Source organism: Alosa pseudoharengus, unplaced genomic scaffold (genome assembly GCF_046254945.1).
Source record: "Alosa pseudoharengus isolate Yale_2024_CS ecotype anadromous, Long Island Sound unplaced genomic scaffold, YU_APseudo_1.1 YU_APseudo_1.1_scf_1, whole genome shotgun sequence".
Taxonomy (NCBI): domain Eukaryota; kingdom Metazoa; phylum Chordata; class Actinopteri; order Clupeiformes; family Clupeidae; genus Alosa; species Alosa pseudoharengus.
The window spans coordinates 57692527-57714850 of record NW_027468564.1 but is presented as its reverse complement, the minus strand read 5'-3'; the positions used below and the strand labels follow the sequence as shown (position 1 = coordinate 57714850).

At 45.0% G+C, this 22324-nt stretch overlaps 2 protein-coding genes across 3 annotated transcripts; one reads left to right on the top strand and one right to left on the bottom strand.

The window, feature by feature from the left end:
• Positions 1-428: 428 nt before the first annotated feature.
• cbx6a (chromobox homolog 6a) lies at positions 429-5634 on the bottom strand. Its single transcript, XM_076295204.1, has 5 exons — positions 5192-5634; positions 4427-4470; positions 4249-4314; positions 3990-4056; positions 429-3710 (listed from the first exon to the last, which is right to left on the bottom strand). The coding sequence occupies exons 1-5, from the start codon at positions 5258-5260 to the stop codon at positions 2361-2363; spliced, it is 1596 nt and encodes a 531-aa protein (XP_076151319.1). The 5' UTR covers positions 5261-5634; the 3' UTR covers positions 429-2360.
• Positions 5635-5807: 173 nt separating this feature from the next.
• pla2g6 (phospholipase A2, group VI (cytosolic, calcium-independent)) lies at positions 5808-22324 on the top strand. Of its 2 annotated transcripts, none has more exons than XM_076295179.1 (17): positions 5808-5900; positions 6769-6981; positions 7463-7675; positions 7800-7980; positions 8143-8330; positions 8414-8510; positions 8761-8943; positions 9317-9425; positions 10245-10358; positions 13158-13248; positions 13412-13575; positions 13710-13860; positions 14064-14200; positions 17705-17859; positions 18442-18609; positions 18810-18883; positions 20826-22324. In XM_076295179.1, the coding sequence occupies exons 2-17, from the start codon at positions 6773-6775 to the stop codon at positions 20968-20970; spliced, it is 2379 nt and encodes a 792-aa protein (XP_076151294.1). In that variant the 5' UTR covers positions 5808-5900; positions 6769-6772; the 3' UTR covers positions 20971-22324. The 2 variants fall into 2 exon arrangements, with proteins under 2 accessions (XP_076151294.1, XP_076151285.1); XM_076295170.1 differs by having other exon boundaries at positions 6754-6981.

Genomic DNA, 22324 nt, shown 5'->3' with positions numbered 1-22324 from the left:
ACTACATTGACATATTTAGTCTGAGGATGGGTGATGGGTTCCAGCCTTGAGGTGAACTGAATGAATAATGAGGTGTATTCCACTGTGCAAGACAAAATTGAGAAACAATACTGAGTAGGCTAGAGTAGTAATGATGTACTAGTGGAAAACACAATGGCAAAAAGGTTACAGTAGGTCTATAGCCTCATTTGAAATGTTTTTATAGGCTACTTGACACCAAAAGCTAGTTACCGGTAGCCTATCCCTTTAATTTCTTCAAGACGTCTAAACACTCTGAACTGCAATCATAATGTGTAAGGGGGCCACCATGGGGATGTTTAAAGAACTGCAAGTATAGTAAAGTATACTCTTCAGTGGGATTGGTGGATTCATGTGCCATTAGTTCAAATGGCCAAAATACAATAAAAGCGTTTGTTTGTCTTTAAAAGGTGAGTTTTATTAAAAGCCTCATACAAGAAACACACACACTGGTACACACACAAAAAGCAACAATATTATGACACTTATATGACCTGTACAATAAGGGTTTGGAAACATGCTTCAGATACATTACAATGTCAACATCATCATTGTCATCATCATTATCATCATCGTCATCATAATCATATTCATTATTACCATAACCAAGAGCATTTACATTATACGTATTACCATAGAGACAAACTGTAGTCTTAACCACACAGAGTTCATAACCTGGGTTTTCCATTCACTCAAACCCACACTGAACTTTTGAAATAATGATGGCTATTAAAATGTGGCATTTTTTAATTCACTTCAACAACATGGAAATAAAAAAATCCCTCAAAAATGCACAAAAGCCCATATTTCAATGTTGACAACACTTAGCTTTCAGACAAAGATGAGTTTGTCAAAGTGATTAAAAAAAATCTGTCCATCTCATTCTGAATGCCACTAATGACTCTCATTACTACATCCAACAAATTCAAAGCCCTATGACAATTTAAAATGTAGGCCACTAAAGTACAACTGAGCTGCCCTTCTTCAAAAAGGAAATATCCTGAAACTGCCTTGCATTGCAAAGGTGTACTACCGATGAACCGATACCGACGACTGATATACAGGTAAACAAAACATACTTCTTGGTTGAAATGTGTAATACTCCTACGACAGACTAGCCGTAACTACCACGTGTGGTTGCACTGAACGGAGCAGCAGAAAGGCAACACATGCGTTGACACGGGATACTGAACAAATGCACCAGGCAGGAGGCCCTGGGTCCAGGGGCAGCACCAGAGAAAGGTCTGGGTAGAGTGTCCTGTCTTCATTATAGCACCCAGTTCAACCAAAGACACACATTTTACTAAGATGACCACGGGGGCCAATCAGATGCTGGCAAAGCTTAAAACGGTACTTGGCATGTTCTGATTCAACACAACACCGATACCATTAACAGCAGTGCTCTGCATCTATCACATTCTGACAACTTTCTGCCCAAGCTCCTCACAAACAGCTTTGGCCTATAGCCCCATAAGGATCACAGTAACGTCAAACACAAACTACTCCTTAAAGGCTGAGACACTGAGAGAGGTGGACAGAGTACATAGAGAAATCAAAAATTTAAAAAAAAAATCACACAAGAGCATATGGTAGATTATATGTTACACTCAAAATGCAGTCCTCAGCTTAAATAAGAGTAAAATCAGTCTAGAGTCATGCCACACATGTCTCTCAGGGAACATGACATAACAAGATCAGAGAGGACAGAAGAACAATAACTTAAATGTCCTTAGTTTATGAGTTTTGTAGCTTTAATATTGTGCGTGCATATAAATACAAGTCCTTATGCCTGTGCGATAACGGAGACAAAACGTGTGGCAAGCGTCGTCTAGTAACAAACAACGAAGGAACATTTCTCATGAACACCTTGACTTGCTGCTGGACACACTGGAGTGTGTGCATATTGCCTTGTCCTGCTCACCAAGTGCAAGTGCTAATAAACAATCTGTTAACCTACACTAGGACTCTAAAGCAGAAACAGCACTATCATTCTCAAGATACCACCGTTTTTTCAATTTAGACTGATGCTCCCGGAAATATCGTAATGGCAAAACTATGCGTCCTTCAATGTAACCGGCTTTGTGGTCCCTTGGGTACAGACAGAAAACCGGACTAGAGCCTGCACTGCGAAATCACTGGAGTGGTTAAGACTACCTCCTTATCATCAATATTGTGCAAGAGGACATGCGTTGGGGATTAGAGAGGTTTCTCATTATGGGGCCTTACTGCAGCTTCTGGGTTTAATATCATCTCTATTCTTGTTCCATAAAAATACATTTCACTTTCTTAATGACTGCAGGACTTGTGAGGAGGCCAGGCCAGGCCACCCTGGCTGATGTGCTCTATGGCTGGGCCACCGGCGCGGCTGGAAGAGGCAATGACGGCTCGTCCGCCGGGGGAGGGGGAGGCGGGGAGGTGGCCGAGGGGGAGGCGGGTCCCGAGCCTGCTTCAGTGGGCTGGCAGAACTCTTTGATGGTGACGGTGAGGAGGTTTGTGGTGACGTCGGTCACCACCACGTTGGTGCCGCGGGGGGCCATCTCGGGGTGCCAGTCTGGGTCCCCCTCCACAGGTGCCCTGGTCTCCCCTGGCAGGCTGGCGGAGGGGGCGTCCTCAGCGGGCGCAGACGCGGTGCTGTCTGAGGCGGCGGGGGGCTGGCCAAGTTGGGCGAGGCGCTGGCGGAGGCCTCTCCTGCCCCTTGCGGATACCGAGCGACCGGCGGCATCCTCTCCCTCCTCGTCCTCGAGAGAGGAGGACGAGGACTGCGAGGACGAGAGCGAGGGCGAGCAGGGGAGGAAGGCGGCCGCCTCGGGCACGGCGGCGCTCTGAGCGGCGCTCGGCTGAGGCTGGGAGGAAGCGCCGCCCTGGGCGGCGGCCTGGGGGCCCAGTTTGAGGGGAGAGGCCCGAGCCCGGGGCTGCGGTGGGGCCCGCGGAGCGGCCAGCTGCCTCTGGTGAGGGGTCGGAGGTCGGCTGTCAGAGCCGCTGGAGCTGGAGGGGGAGGGCGGAGACTGGTACTGGGGCACAGCCGGCGGAGTGCTGGCGGACGCTGGCACGGACGTGCCCCCTACACGGGCCTCGGTGTTGGACGCCATGCCAGTGTTGGGCTGACAAGAGACGGGCCCGATGGCCTGTAGCCCGTATGGCTTGCCGTACATGGGGAAGCCCGTCATCTTCATGGGAGGCTGGAAAGGCCGGTAGGGCACTTCGCCGGACCTCTTGCCGATGATGCGGTTCCGCGAGGGGATCCCGGTCCGCCTGCTAGCGCCCCCCCCACCTCCTGCCTTGTCGATGACCTTCAGGTTCAGGATGATGCGACCTCTCTTGACCTCTCTGGGCTTGACCCTGCGGTTCAGGATGCGCACCGTCTCGGAGAAGGGCGAGATGGGGGGCCGGGAGGAGAAGGAGCTGGAGGCGGAGCCGCTGGGGGGAGCCAAGGGGTCAGGCCGGGGCAGTGGGCGGCGGGACATGCGGTGGCAGCGGCGGATGTCCTTCTTCAGCTTGTGGGAGGCCGCCAGTGAGTGGAGCTTAGGAGAGGGAGCAGGGGACGAAGACGAGGATGAGGAAGGGGGATTGGACACGGGAGTGGTGGGACTGGAGGAAGGAGGCCGAGCGGACGGCGGCCGAGAGGCGGAACGGCGAGGCGCAGGGCGAGGGCCTGAGCCCCGGGATGATGGCTCTCCTGACTTGGCCCGCGCCTGGACAAAGGAAGCACATGGGGTCCTTATTCGGAGTGTCTTACACAAAACCCTACTCATTCTCAATGAATTGCATGGCCTTATATCATTATCACACTACAGACATCTTACTGATGGAACATATTGTAATAACATGACTGCATGCTTTCTGTAAGTAGTACTGTAATTACAGTACAGAACATTTACCCCAGAGAGAACAGTCACAAGACCTTTTAGAAAGATCTGATATAGGCAGAACTCTCTTCATGAGTCAGAGGAAATAACGATTGACATTCAAACCTTGAGAACAAAATTTTTCGGTTTAGGCCCACGCTTCTTTGGCCCATAGAGTTCCTGTTCACGTTCTCTGAAGATGAAAGAACAGTTTGACTCAATTTCATGCCACCATTTTGTATTACGGGACATAAGTGAATTAAATTAAATGGAACAATATATACTTAATTTCAAATGCCCACTATTTCTTGTAGGCTTAGGCTATTGGCTGTGTAGGAGAAAATACATTCCAAACAGTGTCTGGAAACAAAGAGAATGTACGTACTTCTGTTCAAAAGCTGTGATGAGTCTGTCATCCAGAATATTGTCCTCTGGTTCCCATGTGCTATACCTTAGATAAAAATCGAAATACAGGTACTTTCACAACATGTACACATGCAAAACAACTGTAGACTACATTGCAACCTCCACTATTTGACTGAGTTTTTGAAAAAGCTACTTACTTCAATGCCCATCCTTTCCACTTCACGAGATATTCGATACTACCCTATAAGAGCAAAAACAAAGAGCGTTCAGCACGGGCAAACCTCATCCAAAATGCAGGACCGACTCTGGCTTCTGAAACTACTGTGTCTTTGTGTTCAATAATACTCTACTTTTTCAGGTCGGTCACGTTTTTGTAACGTTATAATCGGTTATAAATCGGTTATAACCCGATGTTTCTGCAACTACACACACAATGTCTAACTCACAAACTTACAATCTCATGATTCATGAACTCCTTTGTAGCTAGAAGCTAAACACTTTGCGTATCCACCATCAAAGTGGTGGACATTTAAATGCAGCTGCTAAGTAATGCACGCACAAACTAATTACCCATTTCTTAGCCAGTTGTAAGTTAATTCAGCTAACGCTGATGTGTAGCACTTCACGCTAGCTTGCTACAGTACGATTCAGCCACGCAAAGCATTCCCTCCAAGTTATCGATAGCTGGATGCGTATAATCTACTATGTACAGTTTCACATCTATGAATGGGGAGCTCGTAACATACATTTAATAGACTCTGTTCTGCAAAAAATCGCTGACCGAAAAATCAAACAATTACAGCGTTAGCAGTTATTAAGCAAGTTAAGACCTCTGTTAGGCCTGCCCCTCGTCATTGCGGGGGAACCGCGAAGCCTCGGGTCTCGGCATCGGCAAACGACCGAAGCGACCCTCACCCTTCAGCCGCAACACAATCAAATAAAAGGCCAAAACCAGCACCCACTTTTCGGACGCGACGTTTCAGGATGGCTTCCGCGGCGAAAACACGATCTCCGACCGCAGAGAGCTCCATCTTTTCCAGACTCTCCAGATGGTTCTGTCCGCTGTCTAGCCGCTGGCGGGGAGAACACTTAACAAATTTGTGACAGCAACAAACCCCAAGGCAAGAGAGCAACTGTCACGTGTCCCAGGTCAGCCCCTTCTGGTCGTCCTAGCAACGTCAAGGCACCAGGGAGGATGCTGCTCGTGGGCCGTCGTGGGCCTGATAGAGACAGAAAAGTATGACTTGTCCTCATACACAGTGAATTTACTAAATTGGAGAAGGAGTATTTTCTGTTGTGGATTATATTGTCGTAGCTGATGTAGAAGTATAGAGATAGGACGGTTTGTAAAATAGCTATCCGCAGAGTGAAATGACAGTTTGAGGTGTATACTAGTAATAGTACAGGGCTGACGAAGTTGTGTGCGTATGATGAAAAGAGAATGTACTGCCCTCTCGTACCGCCCACTTGTTAAAATGTCTCAGCTGATTGGACTGACTGGACACATTTGGCTGCCAGATGATTGGACAATAATTAGTCTGTCAATTCTTGAGTATAGTTTGGTTGAAGTGTGGCGATTGTTGATGTTCTTCTGTCATAAATCGTTCAACTATCACGCTAGAGCTAGAGCTAGAGCTAGTGGAATCAAGAAAGAAACCTCGGGATCAGAAGGTAGGTGCAGCAACTCAACTGTTGGATTAGAATAAGACGATTAGTCCTATCAAGGTTTAGTGATCACAGAACACGTCATTGTGTATTGGTTAACACGATAACCCTGTCACCGTGTAGCGATGTGCCAGCTAAGTTAACTAACGTTAGTGAGAAGTAGGCTACCATACAGCGTGCTCAGGCAGTCAGTAAGTGTTAGCTTTAACGTTAACTTAATCTCACTTTTGAGCTAAGTGTTAAAATAGATGGGTTTTTCGGATGATTGCATCAGCTCGTGGTTGCAAAGGGGACTAACGTTAGAAAGCATTTCAAAGTTGCTTATAATTGCAATCGTTCAGTGAGCTTAACTGCTCCTCCGGATAACCTATCGGCTTGCTCTATAAAATGACACGTAAAGGCACCATCAGAAGTGCAAGGCTAAGAAATGTAACGTTAGGCAAAGTTAAAACAAGCCAGCTTGATGTAAGGTTACTCTGAGAATGACTGGTGGCATTTTCGTCCGAAACCAAACCTAGTGTTTTTGTTTTGTTTTTTTGTTTTATCCATTTGCTTGCACTGTGTAGTTCATCTCTAACTTTTGTATGAGTCTGACAAAAGTCTCAATGTGAAGTATATGCTCTTCAGTCCATTTTTTCTGTCAGTTATCAGTGTATATAATTCTTTGATCTGTGAAATATCTTGTTCATTGATCTTTTCTGTATTGACTGTGGCCTTTCTGTATTGACTGTGGCCTGGAGTTGGTGGACAAATACAAATCTTCTGAAAAAATTGATAATATATGGATTTGTTTTGTTAACTGCCCATCATTGCCCAAGTGTAGCACTATAGAATAATAACACAAATACTTTGCTGATAGTATGAATGCTTTTAGCGGTATGCAGTTCTTGGGGCGTCTCTTGGACACTGTGTCCTCTGTCTCCAACTTGTTCTCCAACCCATACCGTGTGAGGGAAGTTCCACTGTCTGACTACAGTGGAGGGGGGCGGACAAGGCTGAAGGACGATGGCAAGGTAGTTTTGTACAGAAATACACAGTCATGGGACTGCCTGCTGCTGTGTCCGGAGACACCTGCAACTGCACTCAGGTACTGTACGCTAATCTTGGTGTTACATAAGAAGTATGGTGTGAATATGTATGGAGTATGACTATTTGTGTCTCTGAGTGTTGTTTCTGTTTTGCTTTCACTTTCTTATCTTATCTGCTTTCAGTTTCTTATCTTATCTAATGAACAAGTCAGATGAATGAACTTGCCTCAGGGGAACACACCTTAACCAGCTAACTCATTCTTTGAGATATCCTAAAGAAATACTAGCTAAACATGTAAATGTAAAGGAGTGCCTTGCTCAAGGGCACTTCAGCCGTTCCCACTGGTTGAGGTCGAAACCGGCCCGAAGCCCTAACCAGTAGGCCACGACTGCCCCCATTTATTGCTTAACATTTATTGCTTAACATTTTTTGTAATGCTTTATTGAAGATTGCTGGATGTTTATACAGTTTATACTTTATACAGGATGAATAAAGAAGATACTTAAACCTCATCATAATCAGTGTTCTTTTTTTTCCAGGTTGTTCCAAGTCCCCTCTGAAGAGGATGCTATGAACTGGTACCTTCAATATGCCCTCAAACTCCGCCCCTTTTATGAGATGCTCCCGTCATTAAAACCTGAGACCATCCAGCCAATAGTGGACTGCATTCGCAACCATCCCGACTGGAGCTCCGCCCATATTGCTGTGGATACAGGATTAAGAGACTGCTTGAAACACAATTATGTTCTGAGGTAAGATTTTTCTTCAGAATAAGGGTGGGACGGAAGGTACTGAGAACAATTCTGCTCATGTTATTTGCTTTTCTTTCTTTCTTTCTTTCTTTTGTTCTTTCTAACTTCCTGTCTTTCTTTTTAGTCAAATCAATGCTCGTGATGGCCAGGGTCAAACACCCCTACACCTGGCCTGTGAGCAAGGTGATGTTGCCTGTGTTAGTGAGCTTCTCGACGAGTGCCAGGCTCGCACCGACATCAAAGACAAAAATGGAGATACGCCCATGCACTGTGCTGCTAAGCAGGACACAGCAGCCGTCATAGAGGTGAGCTGCAGGTCGAGGCATTACAAAAAGCTGTGTAGTAGCACGTTATGGTTAGGTCAATAACCCTTCAGAATTGATAATACAAATCTTCCTTGTACAGAGGATGAAGGACTTCATCATCTCCTTCAACCTGAAGAGTTCTCTAAGTCTTTGTGTTGTCAGGTGCTGTGCTGCCGTCTGTGTGCCGGGGTGAATGAACTCAACCTGGCAGGTGAGACACCCCTCCACGTGGCCTGCCGCCAGGGACGCACCGAGGCGGTCAAGGCTCTGCTGGGCAGCGGGGCCAAGTGCGACGTTCTTGGAGGCCACTGTTACCCCATTCACGCTGCTATGAAGTACAGCCAGAAAGGGTGAGCAGAGCAGTAGAGAAACGGCCCCAGACTCTTGACCTGTCCTGCAGGGTTGGCTTTAACTCAATGTTTGTCCTCTCCAGCTGTGCGGAGGCCATTTTGACAGCTGACCCTGCTCAGCTCCAGGCAGAGGACCACACGTATGGAGGCACTCCACTGCACTGGGCCAAGACTTCTGAGGTCAGAGCCTTCTAATGTACAGTAATGTGGAGACAACAACCATTTGTTCCCATTGAAAGACACTTATGATACACTAATGGGTCTTGGTATCCTGCCCTGCTCAGATACAGAATGTTAAGACTTGAGGAACTACACCCAGAAGTTATTTTTATACAGTCCCAACAGTGCTTTGCTTTGTGGCCGTATGACAAATGGGAACTGTCCATGTGCAAATTGATTTTCATCAGCTCTCCTCTTCTCTTTGGCCCAGATGACTCGGATGTTGCTGGATAGAGGCTGCAATGTGAACTACCTCAGCAAGACAGGGGAGAGCCCACTCCACATCCTGACCAAGAAGGACCGCTTTGAGGCAGCCATGGTCCTGCTTACGCATGGCGGTGACGCCAACATCCGTGGCCCAGACGGAAACACTGCCCTTCACCTGGCCATGAAGGTAGTACAGCCTGTCTGATGCTGGGCATGGACGCTGTACCCTGTAGGGTCGTCTTAAGTCAGCTCTGTTCAGTATCTCAATTCACTACTAATATTAAACTACTAAGCTACTTATAAACCACATTTCAAATCCAGCATACTTTTGTCAAATTTAACTACATGCAGGTCCTCTATTTGTCCACTCTGAGTGTGCCCTAAAACAACACACAGTCCTAGCTCTGTATATATGCAGGTGTGATTTTAACCTCTTTTTTGACAGAATGACAGAGTAAACCATCAAATTCTTAAAACCTTAAAGCTTAATAACTAAAAATGAAATGTTTATTGCATGGGTTCCCCAGCCGGTGGTTTAATCTGCTTTTGTGTTTGTTCAGCTGGACCACATGGACCTGATTAAGGCTTTGATCGTGTTCGGAGCAGATGTGGAGATCCACAACGACCTGGGGGAGACGCCAGGCCTCATCGCTGCCCGCAGCAGCAAAGGTGAGGCAGGGCTGGGGTGGGGTTGGGTGGGGTGGGGTGCACTCAGATCAGGTTTCCCATTCAGTAGAACAGGGGATGATGAGGCAGTGATGGAGAGGACTGTGAGAGGACCGTTGACCATTATGCCAGAAATGTCTTCAATGGATTTTTTTAGAAAAAGTTGCCATCGAAAAAAGAAGTCCGACTTGAAGCCAAAGTGGTTTCCGCACCTGTAGTAGTTTCGACTGTAGGTGAGCACAAGAACGGTTCGTAAGTTGTCATGCATGTGTTTGTAGGGAGGCATGTAATGATAACATATTTAACATATTTATACTAGATATAAATATTTGCTGCCTTGTCTGCTAAATTGAATGTAACAGATTAAATGAAGACTGGCTGTGTTGTACATGTTTGTGTTTACAGTCATTGTGTGGGTAGACAGTTTTTTTCCTTTCATTCCATATGTAATGTTAATATACAGTAACTAAAGCATGCATTGCATGTATAGCCATGCTTCTTATCGTACCTCTACATAATTACCTGTGTTCTTTTGAACAATACTTCTATAGAATCAAATTAATAACATGAAATTGATTATTTAAAAGTGTACTAATGATTTGAGTCATGTTGTGTTTGTTTTTGTTTTGTTTTTTGGTCATGATGAGCATGTTTATGCATTTTTATGTCTCTCATCACCACAAACAATTCCCCCCTCCTCTCTTTCTCTCCTCTCTCACTCCTTTTTTATCTTTCCCTCTCTCTCTCTCTCCCTCTCTCTCCCTCTCTCTCTCTGGTCTTGTTGTGGATGCATGGCTCTAACCACTGGCCTTGTGTGCGAAGGCCCCAACAGAAAGATTCTGCTGGACATGCTGTGTAGTGTAGGAGCCGAGCGCTGCCACCCCCCATCCTCAGAGCTGCTCTCCCCCAACAGGAGAGTGACCACTCCTGGCATAGGTAATGACTCCCCCCCCCCCCCCCAGAGATCTCCACTCCACTCCACTCCACTCCACTCCTCTCTGCTGTGTTCCATCACCCTCCCATCCCCAAGACTGCTCTTGCTTTGTCACACACATTGTTGGTCAACTGAAATGTTATCAGCTCTCCTCTCTCCTTTTAGGGTCGTGCCATATGGCTCCTCCTCTAGTGTTGGGTTGACTGCCTGTGTTGCTCCTCTGCCTGACTCTGTCTCGTGCGTGTTCTCTAACTTTAGATTGCCTAGTACAGGGGTCGGCAACCTGCGGCTCCAGAGCCGCATGCGGCTCTTTGATCCCTCTGATGCGGCTCAGCTTTTGAAAATAATTAATAAGTATTTAATTAAAATGTATTTTATTTTAGTTCGTTCATTTTCAAAATGTAATATTGTAGCTCTATCTGAGTAGCCTAATTTATATAACTTTCCACCTCACTTGACTCCATAACCGTAGCCTGCACAATATTGGTAGGCCTACATTCGCAGTTCGTTGCCATGTCAATATCAAACAAAATCACCGATTTCCCTCCATTCCAGTTAACGACAACACTTTAATTGTTATTGTTGATGTGTGCACTTGCTGTAGGCTAGATAAGGAAAATGTCAAAAAGGAAACGTCAGCGACCACAGCTTGCGAGCGCGAACACAAGCAGGCTGAAATGGGAAAGTTTCCATCCGAAGACTGATTCTGAAAACGCAAAATGAACTGCCCGTTATCGCACACTGCAACGAGTTAGTATTGCTGTGTTAACCCTATTCCACTTGCATGTGAGAAATCTTTCTCACATATGAAAAATATAAAGACAAACCTGTGCTCACGTTTAAGGGCAATTCCGCACAAAACTGTCACATCCATAACGCCAACACAATGCCATGGTAGGCTATTTAGTTGGCGTTATGGATATATGACAGTTTTGCGTGGAGTTGCCCTTAAATGATGACAGCCTCAATTCTTGAATGCATGAAATTTCACCTCACTGAATATGAACCAGCCAGACTCCATCTCTGGTAGGCCTAATGTTAAATTTCGCCAATGACATGTCAACGAAAATTGAGTGTGTTGATACTTTGCATACCAAAGGACACTGGGAAAATAGGGGGTGGTGTTTAGCCTACATGGGAAGCCTAAGGCCTATAGCCTACTTCTGTCATTCCACTTTACATTTCAAGTTACTTGCACATTACTTTTAAAACTAGTAGAAAATGTAAAAAGAAATCGTAAAAGTGGCTCTCCAGGCAAAAAAGGTTGCTGACCCCTGGCCTAGTAACACGTTAGCATGGCCTCAGTGTGTCCTCACCTGTCTCCCTGAGTTCCTCTGTGTGGGCAGAGAAGAGTTAGTATCTCTGGGTTGGGTTTCCTGTTTATGTGACCTCTTTCCATCATGGTTGAGAATGGGCATTCTCTGTTCCTTCTTTGGCTGTATAAACACTACGTAGTCTCATCAAGCAACCTCTTGAACTCTCTTTCCTTGAAGTCTTATTACGATGCAGTTTTGGTGTTTAGAAAACAATAATTGATCAAGAGTTTGCTACCTTAGAAGGTGATTGTTATTCCGAAGTTATTGGGCTGTATTTTGGGTCACCAGCGCATGGCGTAATACTCGTTATTCACCCGCGGAAAGTTGAATTCGGTATTTTGCACGTTTATTTTTTAAGCATTGCGCCCAGGGGTGTGGCAATTAACAACCTAGGGAGGGGACTCGCGCATTGTCTAAAAATCGCTATCATACACCACCTAAACCTGGTCAGAAGTCAATGGCGAGTTGTTCATATGCTATTTTAAGAGCGCATGTCAACAGTCATATTGGCAGGTGCACGCACCATCCTTCTATCATTCATGAACGCACACCAGCGCACGTCCATGCAAAGCATTACAAATTGCACGATTACAATGGTAAACATAATTAGAATAAAGATATTACGAAATACTGTACATCTCATGATGAGTAGTTATTCACCATCATTTGCAAATTGGTAATGACGGTTAAAAGTGATTAGGGGAGAGGCGAGAGACACTTATGGAGCACAGCTGAAGACGCACTGTCACGAGATATAAGCAACTCCTGCAGGATAAATGTTGTTTTATTCAGTCATTTGAGCAACATTAGGGTAAGTGTTGCTTTTTCCAGCCTATGTTTTCGATGGTAACCCATTGTCAGTCAATAGTGAAAGTAACTGCATATAACTGTCTTGTCGTTGACTGACTCCTTGGTGAAGTTAGTTTCACTTTGCCAATGAGTTCAAATAATAGACGAGTGCAAATGCGTGAAGGCTATGCTAGGTTTTAGTAGAGCATGGTTTAAGAATGACTATTCCATACGGTCTCGCAAGCAGCCTCCTTCAAATGCGCCGTTGAATGCCAAAATGCCATGCATTTATTTGACATATCGCGCGTTGCGCCGTTAAAGGGAATGACAGATGTCATTCTCATTGGTTTAAAATGATGTTACGCCCCAAACACACCCATATGACTGATTAAAAGACCTAGAAACACCTTGTTACGCCATGCGCTCCACTTTTGAGAACGAAACCCCTCCCAATGTGAACTGGACATCCTACTAAATTTGAATAGACTTTTGACGAGTGACGATGCACTTTAGAATGTCATGATGGGGCCCATTGTCTCCATTCATGATAAACAACAGGAATAGCAGGAATAACAGTCATCTTTTAAGATAACCTATGAGATGTATGTGACCATGTGAGTTTGCACTGTGTCCTCTGGTCATGTGACGATCTGCTGATTAGTTGAGCCTTTCAAACTTTGTGTGTTTGGCTGACAGGGTTTGAGGAGCTCATGCACGTGTCTGCTACCATCTCAGCCATGAGTGGGGGCAGGATGGAGGTGGATGGGATCAAACCAGGAAGCAGGAAGTATGTCTGAGTGGACGTTGAAGCAAGACCTTAATATTCATTTATTCGGCCTGACAATTATTCTGGAGAATAAGACACATGCCAGATATTAGGTTTTATTTTCTAGCTTCATCAACATGAATAGATGGGTTGCTGTTGACCCTCTGCTCCTCTCTCCCCCCAGGCTGGACAGGTTGCTGTGTCTGGACGGAGGCGGGATCAAGGGCCTGGTTCTGATCCAGTTGCTGATTGCTCTGGAACGAGAGGCTGGTCGGCCAATCAGAGAGCTCTTTGACTGGGTGGCGGGAACTAGCACTGGAGGCATACTTGCTCTGGCTGTTATACATGGTGTGTGTCTCTGTGCCTGTGCCTGTGTGTCTGTGTGTGTCTGTGTGTGTGTCTATGTGTGTCTGTGTGTGTCTGTGTGTGTGTGTGTCAGTGTCAGTGCAAGTCTGATAAGCATCTGCCTGTGTTGCGTGTAGGTAAGTCCATGCCATACCTGCGCTGTCTGTACTTCCGCATGAAGGAGCAGGTGTTCAAAGGCTCGCGGCCGTACGAGTCGGCCCCTCTGGAGGACTTCCTCAAGAAGGAGTTTGGAGAGAACACGAAAATGACTGATGTAAAACACCCCAGGTACAAGCATTTGCCTCAGGCCTCTGTAAAGTTGCTCTAAGTGTAAAAAATGTAATCGCAGAAATCATATCATCCTTTTTCATTGCCGTGGGTTTGTCTTTTTAATTTTCTTTTGTCTTGCTTTCTCTCTCTCTTTCTCTCTTTCTCTCTTTCTTTCTTTCTTTCTTTCTTTCTTTCTTAAATCCTTTCTTCTCTGGCACTAGGGTGATGGTGACGAGTGTCCTTGCGGACAGACATCCCGGGGAGCTGCACATCTTTAGGAACTATGACCCCCCAGCCCTCCAGCGTGACCCACCGTATGGCTCCACTGCCACCTTTAAGCCTCTCACCATCCCAGAAGGTACAGCATACTGTCGGCCCACAGCCTCAACGTAATCCCTGTGCTAGTGACCTGGGGCCTCATGTACAAAGCTTGCGTACGCACAAAAATGCTGCGTACGCCATTTCTCACGCTCATGTCCGGATGTACGAAGACTGACTTGAACGTGAGAATGTGCGGTCCTCCACGCAAACTTCATGTCTGGCGTACGCACATTTCCAATGTGTATCGTCAGTTGGCGACACTTAGAGGCAATGCAGCGCAACAACATTAGTTGATCGCGAGTCTAGGCCTTTATTTGCACAGTATATTGTGAAACGTGGGTTATTAAAAATGATAACACTTCGAAAGTAGGCCTATGTTTCTATATTTGGACATGCAACATGCGCAAATTCTACTAAGTTATGCAACAACCTATCTATAATGACAACTGTAGACTTAAGAGGAGGACTTGTAGAGGATAAGAATTAAAAGGGAATGTGAAACATAGCCTACACAGCCCCGATATTTGGTTACGCGATTGTTGATGACTGGCTTATCAAACATTTCAGATTTTGAAGAGCTTTCCACAAAACCTGTGATAAATGGGGTCAGCTTCACGCATTTGCCCATGCCTTAACACAGGGGTCTCAAACACCCGGCCCGCGTCCGGCCCAATTCCGGCCCGCGACATATGTCAAAATAATAATGTAATCCGGCCCTTGAGACTATTTTTAATTGCGACAAACAACGATACTGATTAAAATAGACGATAGTTCCAAGTACGGTTACAAATCTCATTTGTACTCTGCTCCACTATGTGCTAGACATCCAGAGCTTCATTCAAACCCAAAATCGCTGCGCAAAGTTTTCAGGAAGGCTACACGCGAGAAACACAAAGACGTGCATTTGTAATGACGCGGAAGCGATGCAGGCCATAGTGTTACATAAATTGAAGCAGAAATTAAGCAGAAATAGGCCTACACCAAATGTTGAAAAACGTTTACGTGTGATGAAGTCTTAGGTAGGCTATGTTATTCACCTATTCTAAATCTGAAGGAGAATATCCTTTTGGAGATTATGATCCATCGTCTATTGAATGGAGGTGCGTCTGCATGTAGCCTATACGACGGTGTCCACTAAGCATACTATGCTTATTTCGACCCTCTGCCCAAATTAGCTTGGAGGTTGCAGTGGTAATCGTGATGATAGTGTCCGTAATGGATGTGATACAGACAGCAGGGCTAGTAGAAATAGGGCTCTAAACTACAAAGTCACCCGCAATATGATGCGAACTTCTGGGTACTCAGATTACCCGCGATAGGAACTGATTTGACCAGAATACTTTATTGTAGGCCTTGTGGTTTAGAAACCATATACATCTTAGGTGTTGGTATACATCTTAGGTGTTTTCCTGTTAATTTGTTATGTGGGCAATATGAAAAAAGGAAAGTAAACCTGCTCAAATATGTTCATCCAGTATTTACTGAAAGGTGCATAATTTGAGGTGCTTGCCATCCAGTGGCAAATTAGATGGGTAAATTTACCCCCTTCATAAACTTTTGTTTTACTCAAAGATTTTTACATTTACAGTAGGACTTTATCTCTGACCACTTTCAAGCCATGGCCTTTTGAAATTTTGATATAAAAATCCAATGGTGTTGCTTTCTTATAGTTTGCCAGGTTTAAAAACTTTATGAGAGGAAAATATTTTTATTTGGTGTGAAACACACACATACCTGTTTTTATGCTTTTCATTTGTTTTATAATTTGTATTAATATTTATTTTATCATTATTTTATTTATAAGCTAAGGTTGCTAGCACAGGTGTCTAAAACTAGATAAAAACACTTGCACTTTCTGTTTGCAGTTTTGTGTGGTATTTGAAAAAAGAACATTGCATTTTCAGAAATAGCCGGCCCTCCAATCAGATGACGTTGGCAGAATTGGCCCCCAGCTCATTTGAGTTTGAGACCCCTGCCTTAACATTTGCCGAGTGTTTTCCCTTCATATCTCCGATAGTTTTTATTTTAAAAGAAATACATATGGGACAGGATCATGCATGTGAATAGATAGGCTGACTAATAAGCGCAAATATAAGATATTTCCCTGATTGACTGCATGGCTACTTTGACTTTCCTTGAGTAAGCATTCGCATTATTTTCACACTTGTGTGCAAATATAGGGATATGATCCAGAAATCGTAATGGCGAGGTGGCCTGGATCAACTTAGTTTATTCCATTCGGGTGCACTCTGTTGGACACGATTGATTTAATGATTTTTTTAATAAATGCAGTTATGTTGTAATGGTCCAAATGCATTCAAACCCAGTTATGCGAACCCTGTCACCCCTGTCACCATTAAACTTTGCAACAGGTTTGAGTATGAATGGATCCACAGATGAGTTTTCATTGTTATTAATATTGCGGGATAGGCCATTTTGTCTTCGTGGAGGTCTGCGCTCTTGAATGTCCTTCTAGTTAGCATATTAAAATGAGTGTGATTGTGGGAGGAGAGAGGGTGGAGTGTAATGCTCGTGCATTGCGCTTAATTTCACGTTAATTGGGATGTACGAAGAAAAGCTGTGTGGAATGCTGCGTACGCACAGTTTCATACATCAGGATTTTTTTATGCGTACGCTACTTTTCAGGTTTGCACGTACGCAATGTTTTAGTATGAAATCCACGCAAGTCTTTGTACATGAGGCCCCCGGACATGGTGTGATGTGGCTGAGGATGTGCGGACCTTTACAGAGTGTGACTGTGTCACCATCTCTCTGTTTGAGTAGAGCTCCTTTCCTGTCTGGGATAGCAGCTCAACCCTCAAACCTGTTTCGCTCTCAGATCTATACTTGTCAGAAAATGACTTGCTACATGCTCAATTCACAAGCTCAGTTGTCTCCGAGTGGAAACAGGATGTGGTCCAGTTCAGGGGGAATTAGGCCACATGCTTTTTCGGAGGGCCGTTAGCGGAGAGCGACATGACTGAGTACTGAAGGTGCTGAACTGCAGTTGCATGTGACCACAACACAACCAGTTTCAGTAGCATGTGTCACTCAGGTCAGTCCGACTGACACGCGCCTGCAGAAGCCACACAAATTGTGATTTTACAGTCCCTCGTGATTCTCAGTCAGCCACGGCCACGGTTGAGTCCCACCTCACACACACACACACACACACACACACACACACACACACACACACACACACTACTGTGGCGCGCGCATGCGCAGCATTCAGAGCTCTGTGTTTTAGTATGCGTGCTGTTCTTTCAGGATGGGAGGATGAGGATGTGTTGATAGTTGGATACACTGTGGAACCCCCCAGAAAGCGTAGGAAGGTGACTGATGAAGGTGTGTCTCCATGTGTGTGTGTTTGAGTGGGAGTGTGTGTGTGTGGGGTGGGGGGGGGGGGGGGGGGGGGTTCTGGGTGCACTAGTGGGGTGAAAGATAAATCACCACAAGGTTTATACTTGGTCGCTAGGAATATTATATTAAGATGCTGTCAGTCTTTATCTCTCCTCTCTCTCTCTCTCTCTCTCTTCAGAACAATTGGTATGGCGTGCTGCCCGCTCCAGTGGTGCCGCCCCCACCTACTTTCGGCCAATGGGCCGCTTCCTGGACGGAGGGCTGCTGGCCAATAACCCCACTCTGGACGCCATGACAGAGATTCACCACCACAACAAGGCCCTGAAGGCCCAGGTCTGTAGCTCACCATGCCAACAGGAGTAAAGCTCTTAATCAGTGGGAACTTAAAATGGGAAAACTTTACTACTTTACATAAGACTTCCTTTATAGTTCAGGTGCATTGTGATGATCACTGCATGAGGTAACGTTACATTTTTACATTTAATGTTACACTGCATGAGGTAACGTTACATTAATAAATTACCTGAGTCATTTATTAATTCATCCAATGTCAGGAAAATGACAATTTAATAATGTATGGCTTCACTTGGATAAGTGTGAGACATGTAGTGTTTCCTATTAACTAGACTTTAGTGTAGTCTAGTCGAGTTATTAGCGGTTATTAGCGATGAGCAACAGTGTTGCCACCAGAAACATCTGCTTGGTTGTTCTTTATTTCCATCCGTAAGATTGAATAATTTTAATCTCTGGGGGAGGAAATCTGCAGCTTACTGATGTGTGTGAACCCTGATGTGTGTGACCCTCTTGTCTCTCTCTCTCTGTCTCTCTCTCTCTCTCTCTCTCTCTCTCTCTCTCTCTCTCTCTCTCCCCCTCTCTCTCTCTCTCTCTCTCTCCCTCTCTCTCTCTCTGTCTCAGGGGAGAGATGTGGAGGTGCGGAAGCTGGGTGTGGTGCTGTCTCTGGGCACTGGGAAACCCCCTCAGGTGGCGGTCAGCTCCGTGGACGTGTTCCGGCCCTCCAACCCCCTGGAGCTGGCCAAGTCCTTTGTTGGAGCCAAAGAACTGGGCAAGATGCTGGTGGACTGTGTGAGTGTGCTGGACAGCTGGGCCTTTTCTTCCTTCTCATTTTCCTGTCTAGCTAAGGACAAAGACCAGTTCCTCTAGAAAAACGTGAACAATAAGTAGCAGTAGTCAGCAAACTTCTGAACTGTTGAAGTTGACACTCTCTCTCTCTCTCTCTCTCTCTCTCTCTCTCTCTCTTTCTGTTCTCTCTGTTTCCCTCTCAGTGCACGGACTCTGATGGCTGTGCCGTGGACCGGGCTCGTTCCTGGTGTGAGATGACGGACATAATCTACCACAGGTCAGTCAGGCAGTGGGAGACACTCCTGATAAATGCACCAGACACTCATGACCAGACTCTCATGACCTGACCAGACACTCAAGACAGTCATGATAAATGCTCCCTTTGCTCTCCTCTGGTTCTGCTGGCGCGTATCTCCTTCCCTTCTCACTTCCTCTCTGTCCTGCTCCCTCGGCCACTGGCCTCTCTGGTGTCCATGGCGTCTGATCCTGTTCACTGCTCCCTTTGTTCTCTCTCTCTCTTCTCTTTCTCCTCTCGCTCTTCTCTTTTTTACCCCCAGGCCTTCCTGTGCAAAGACATGCTCTCTCCCTTTACAGCCCTTCAGGGCGGAACAAGGTTCCGGTTCGCCCTGTCGGGACTTATTTTCCCAATAATGACCGGCGTTCTATACATTATCCCGCTTATTATACGGCTACTTGCCAAAACGAAACCATAAACTCCCCACGATGTGTTCTATACATTATCCCTTACCTATGCTATATATACTATATTTATTTACTATACTATATATACTATATTTATTACTATACTATACTATATTTATTACTATACTTTATAAAATGGATAGTTCCGGTCCTTGATTGTGATTGGTCGAATCGCGTTCGATGCTGTTGTATATTTTCCCGAGCACGGCTGAGACCGCATTTCGTTCTATATTAATGCATTTAGAATGCATAACGGTTAAAATTCAAAGTTTCTGAGCAACAATTCCGATAAGAATCTACTAGCGGTGGAACTATTCTATGGGGACTCCGCGGAAGAATGGACATTTGTAGATGAAATAGCTTTTAAATTTCATGATTATTTGTTTATTTGCTATCAATTTTAATGTCCTATATGTGGTAGCCATTTTATAGCACTTTCGCTTCGCTCGCTTCGTGCCTAACAACACCCATCAGCTGTGCTATATTCACAACATAGAACGGCCTCTTGGGCTTATTGCTTAAATACATTCTATATTTATTACTATACTATATATACTATATGTATTACTATTAATGATTAAAATGTCAGAAAATGGTGAAAACAAGGTTTCAATCAGGGTTTCCCAGAATTGAGGGAATGATGGTGAGGGGTAGAAGAAGAGAATGCTGAGCTGCAACAGGAGTGGTCATTCCCTCTCCATCATTCCCTCAATTCTTCCTCTAATGTCTCTCTCTCTCTCTCTCTCTCTCTCTCTCTCTCTCTCTCTCTCTCCTCCCTGTAAGTCGAGTTCCAGTTGGTCCAAACATGCGTCTTATTTTTCAGTGGTGAAAATAGTGACCGTGGTTAAACAATGTTTGAGATATTTTTGAATGACTCTCGGAGAGTGCAGAGCACAGCCAAGGCCGAATGTCGTATCCGGCTATTAGTGAAAGTGAATTGAAATGTGTGGAGGTGGCCTGTGAGTTGGCTCTGCTCCAGAATGGATTTAGGTCTTCCTTGGCCCATGCTAGACTTTCCCACAAAGTTTCATGGATGTCAGGCCGGCTGTTTTCTCGTAATCCTGATTACTGACACACCAACAAATCACACTGAAAAATGAACTTCCCTGGTGGAGGTACTAAAGTTTTGCTTTGTGACTGAATGACGTGTTCTAAAGTCCAGCCTGTCTGTTTTGTGACTGAATGACATGTCTGTTTTGTGACTGAATGACGTGTTCTAAAGGCCAGTCTGTTTGTTTTGTGACTGAATGACGTGTTCTAAAGGCCAGTCTGTTTGTTTTGTGACTGAATGACGTGTTCTAAAGTCCGGCCTGTCTGTTTTGTGACTGAATGACGTGTTCTAAAGTCCAGCCTGTCTGTTTTGTGACTGAATGACGTGTTCTAAAGTCTGGTCTGGCTGTTTCGTGACTGAGTGACGTGTTCTAAAGTCCGGTCTCTCTGTTTTGTGACTGAATGACGTGTTCTAAAGTCCAGCCTGTCTGTTTTGTGACTGAATGACGTCTGTTGTCCTACTGTAGGCTGAGCCCTCAGCTGTCCCAGGAGGTGTTGCTGGACGAGGTGAGCGACGCGGTGCTGGTGGACATGCTGTGGGAGACGCAGATGTACCTGTACGAGCAGAGGGCCCAGATCCACACACTCGCCCAGCAGCTGCTGCAGGCCTGAACCTACCTGACCACACCTGACCAATCAGATGTGGTCATACAGCATGGAGTAGAGACAGAGGCTAGAGAGAAGGATGTGTGTCTGTAAGTGTATGGCCCAGTAAGATGGACTCTGACATTAACATGACCTAACACTAACTTGTCAGGGGGAGGAGGGAGACTGACCGTGATTTTCAGGGAAAGGATATATATTGGCTTTGTGTGTTTGTGCGTGTGTTGTGTGTGTGTGTATTGTGTATTGTGTATTGTGTGTGTGTGTGTGTGTGTGTGTGTGTCTGTGTCTGTGTCTGTGTGTGTGTGTGTGTGTGTGTGTGTGTGTGTCTGTGTGTGTGTCTGTGTCTGTGTCTGTGTCTGTGTCTGTGTCTGTGTCTGTGTCTGTGTCTGTGTCTGTGTCTGTGTCTGTGTCTGTGTGTGTGTGTGTGTGTGTGTGTGTGTGTGTGTGTGATTTCTGCATTTTCTGCTCACATGTGGTTCTTACATCGGTAGGGAAGAGAGGATCTGTTTATTATGCTACATGTCATGGACAAAACTGCATTCTAATAACAATCATGACTGTAGCCTTTGCCTCAAGACGAATGTTACAACTTGATCAATAGAAGTTAATGTGTCTGCGCTGCACAATGTGGAAGTATGTCTATTCAAGCCTGGGACCAGAAACCTGTCATGCAGAAGGTGAATGACATGCGGTGGCTATGCAGAACAAACTAGCTCCACAGGACAAACTGGAGTCTGGGGCATTTCATTCCATCATTCATTTGTTCTGTTCCAAGTTGTTCAGACATGTTCACTGGTCTAACTCGCTCTCTATAACAGAGCTGTAATTGAAGTTTACATGACTGTGCAAAAACCCTGCAGATATCCTCTTCATACTGAAATATTTAATGTCTCCTGCTTGACTGATCTCAGTGCTGTCACGGTCAGAGGCGGAGCTATGTCTATGCATATATTATCTCCATTTTACATCTTGACAAATATAAATTATGTAATATTATCCTCACCAGTTATACAACATAATTCCATAAATACATAATTTTGTGTACAAAATATTGATATAATATTAACATGAATTATTCATGTATTATTAATATACAGCATTATTTATTTGTGAGCTTTTTTTGTTTGTATGAATGTAGATGTATTAATTACCTCTGAAGCGGTGTGTTGGTGAAATCAGAGATTTCAAAGCTCCACCTGTGGTCTGCTCCAGGCCTTCTCTTTGCACTATTCTAGTCTTAACACCAAAGTGACATGTGTTTCCCCTTGAAGGAGTTGCTCTCATGTTTTGTACTAGTTTATTAAACCCGTTATGAAGTGATGATTAAAATATGAATCAAACATTAAACCTGTGGAATCTA

Coding starts and splice junctions, on each gene's coding strand:
- pla2g6 (XM_076295170.1), top strand. CDS start 6,755: ATGAATGCTTTTAGCGGTATGCAGTTCTTGGGGCGTCTCTTGGACACT. Junction 7,676..7,799: donor AAACACAATTATGTTCTGAG/GTAAGATTTTTC, acceptor CTTTCTTTTTAG/TCAAATCAATGCTCGTGATG. Junction 9,426..10,244: donor CGCTGCCCGCAGCAGCAAAG/GTGAGGCAGGGC, acceptor TTGTGTGCGAAG/GCCCCAACAGAAAGATTCTG.
- cbx6a (XM_076295204.1), bottom strand. CDS start 5,260: ATGGAGCTCTCTGCGGTCGGAGATCGTGTTTTCGCCGCGGAAGCCATC. Junction 4,471..5,191: donor TGAAACGTCGCGTCCGAAAA/GTGGGTGCTGGT, acceptor TTGCTCTTATAG/GGTAGTATCGAATATCTCGT. Junction 4,057..4,248: donor ATCACAGCTTTTGAACAGAA/GTACGTACATTC, acceptor TTTCATCTTCAG/AGAACGTGAACAGGAACTCT.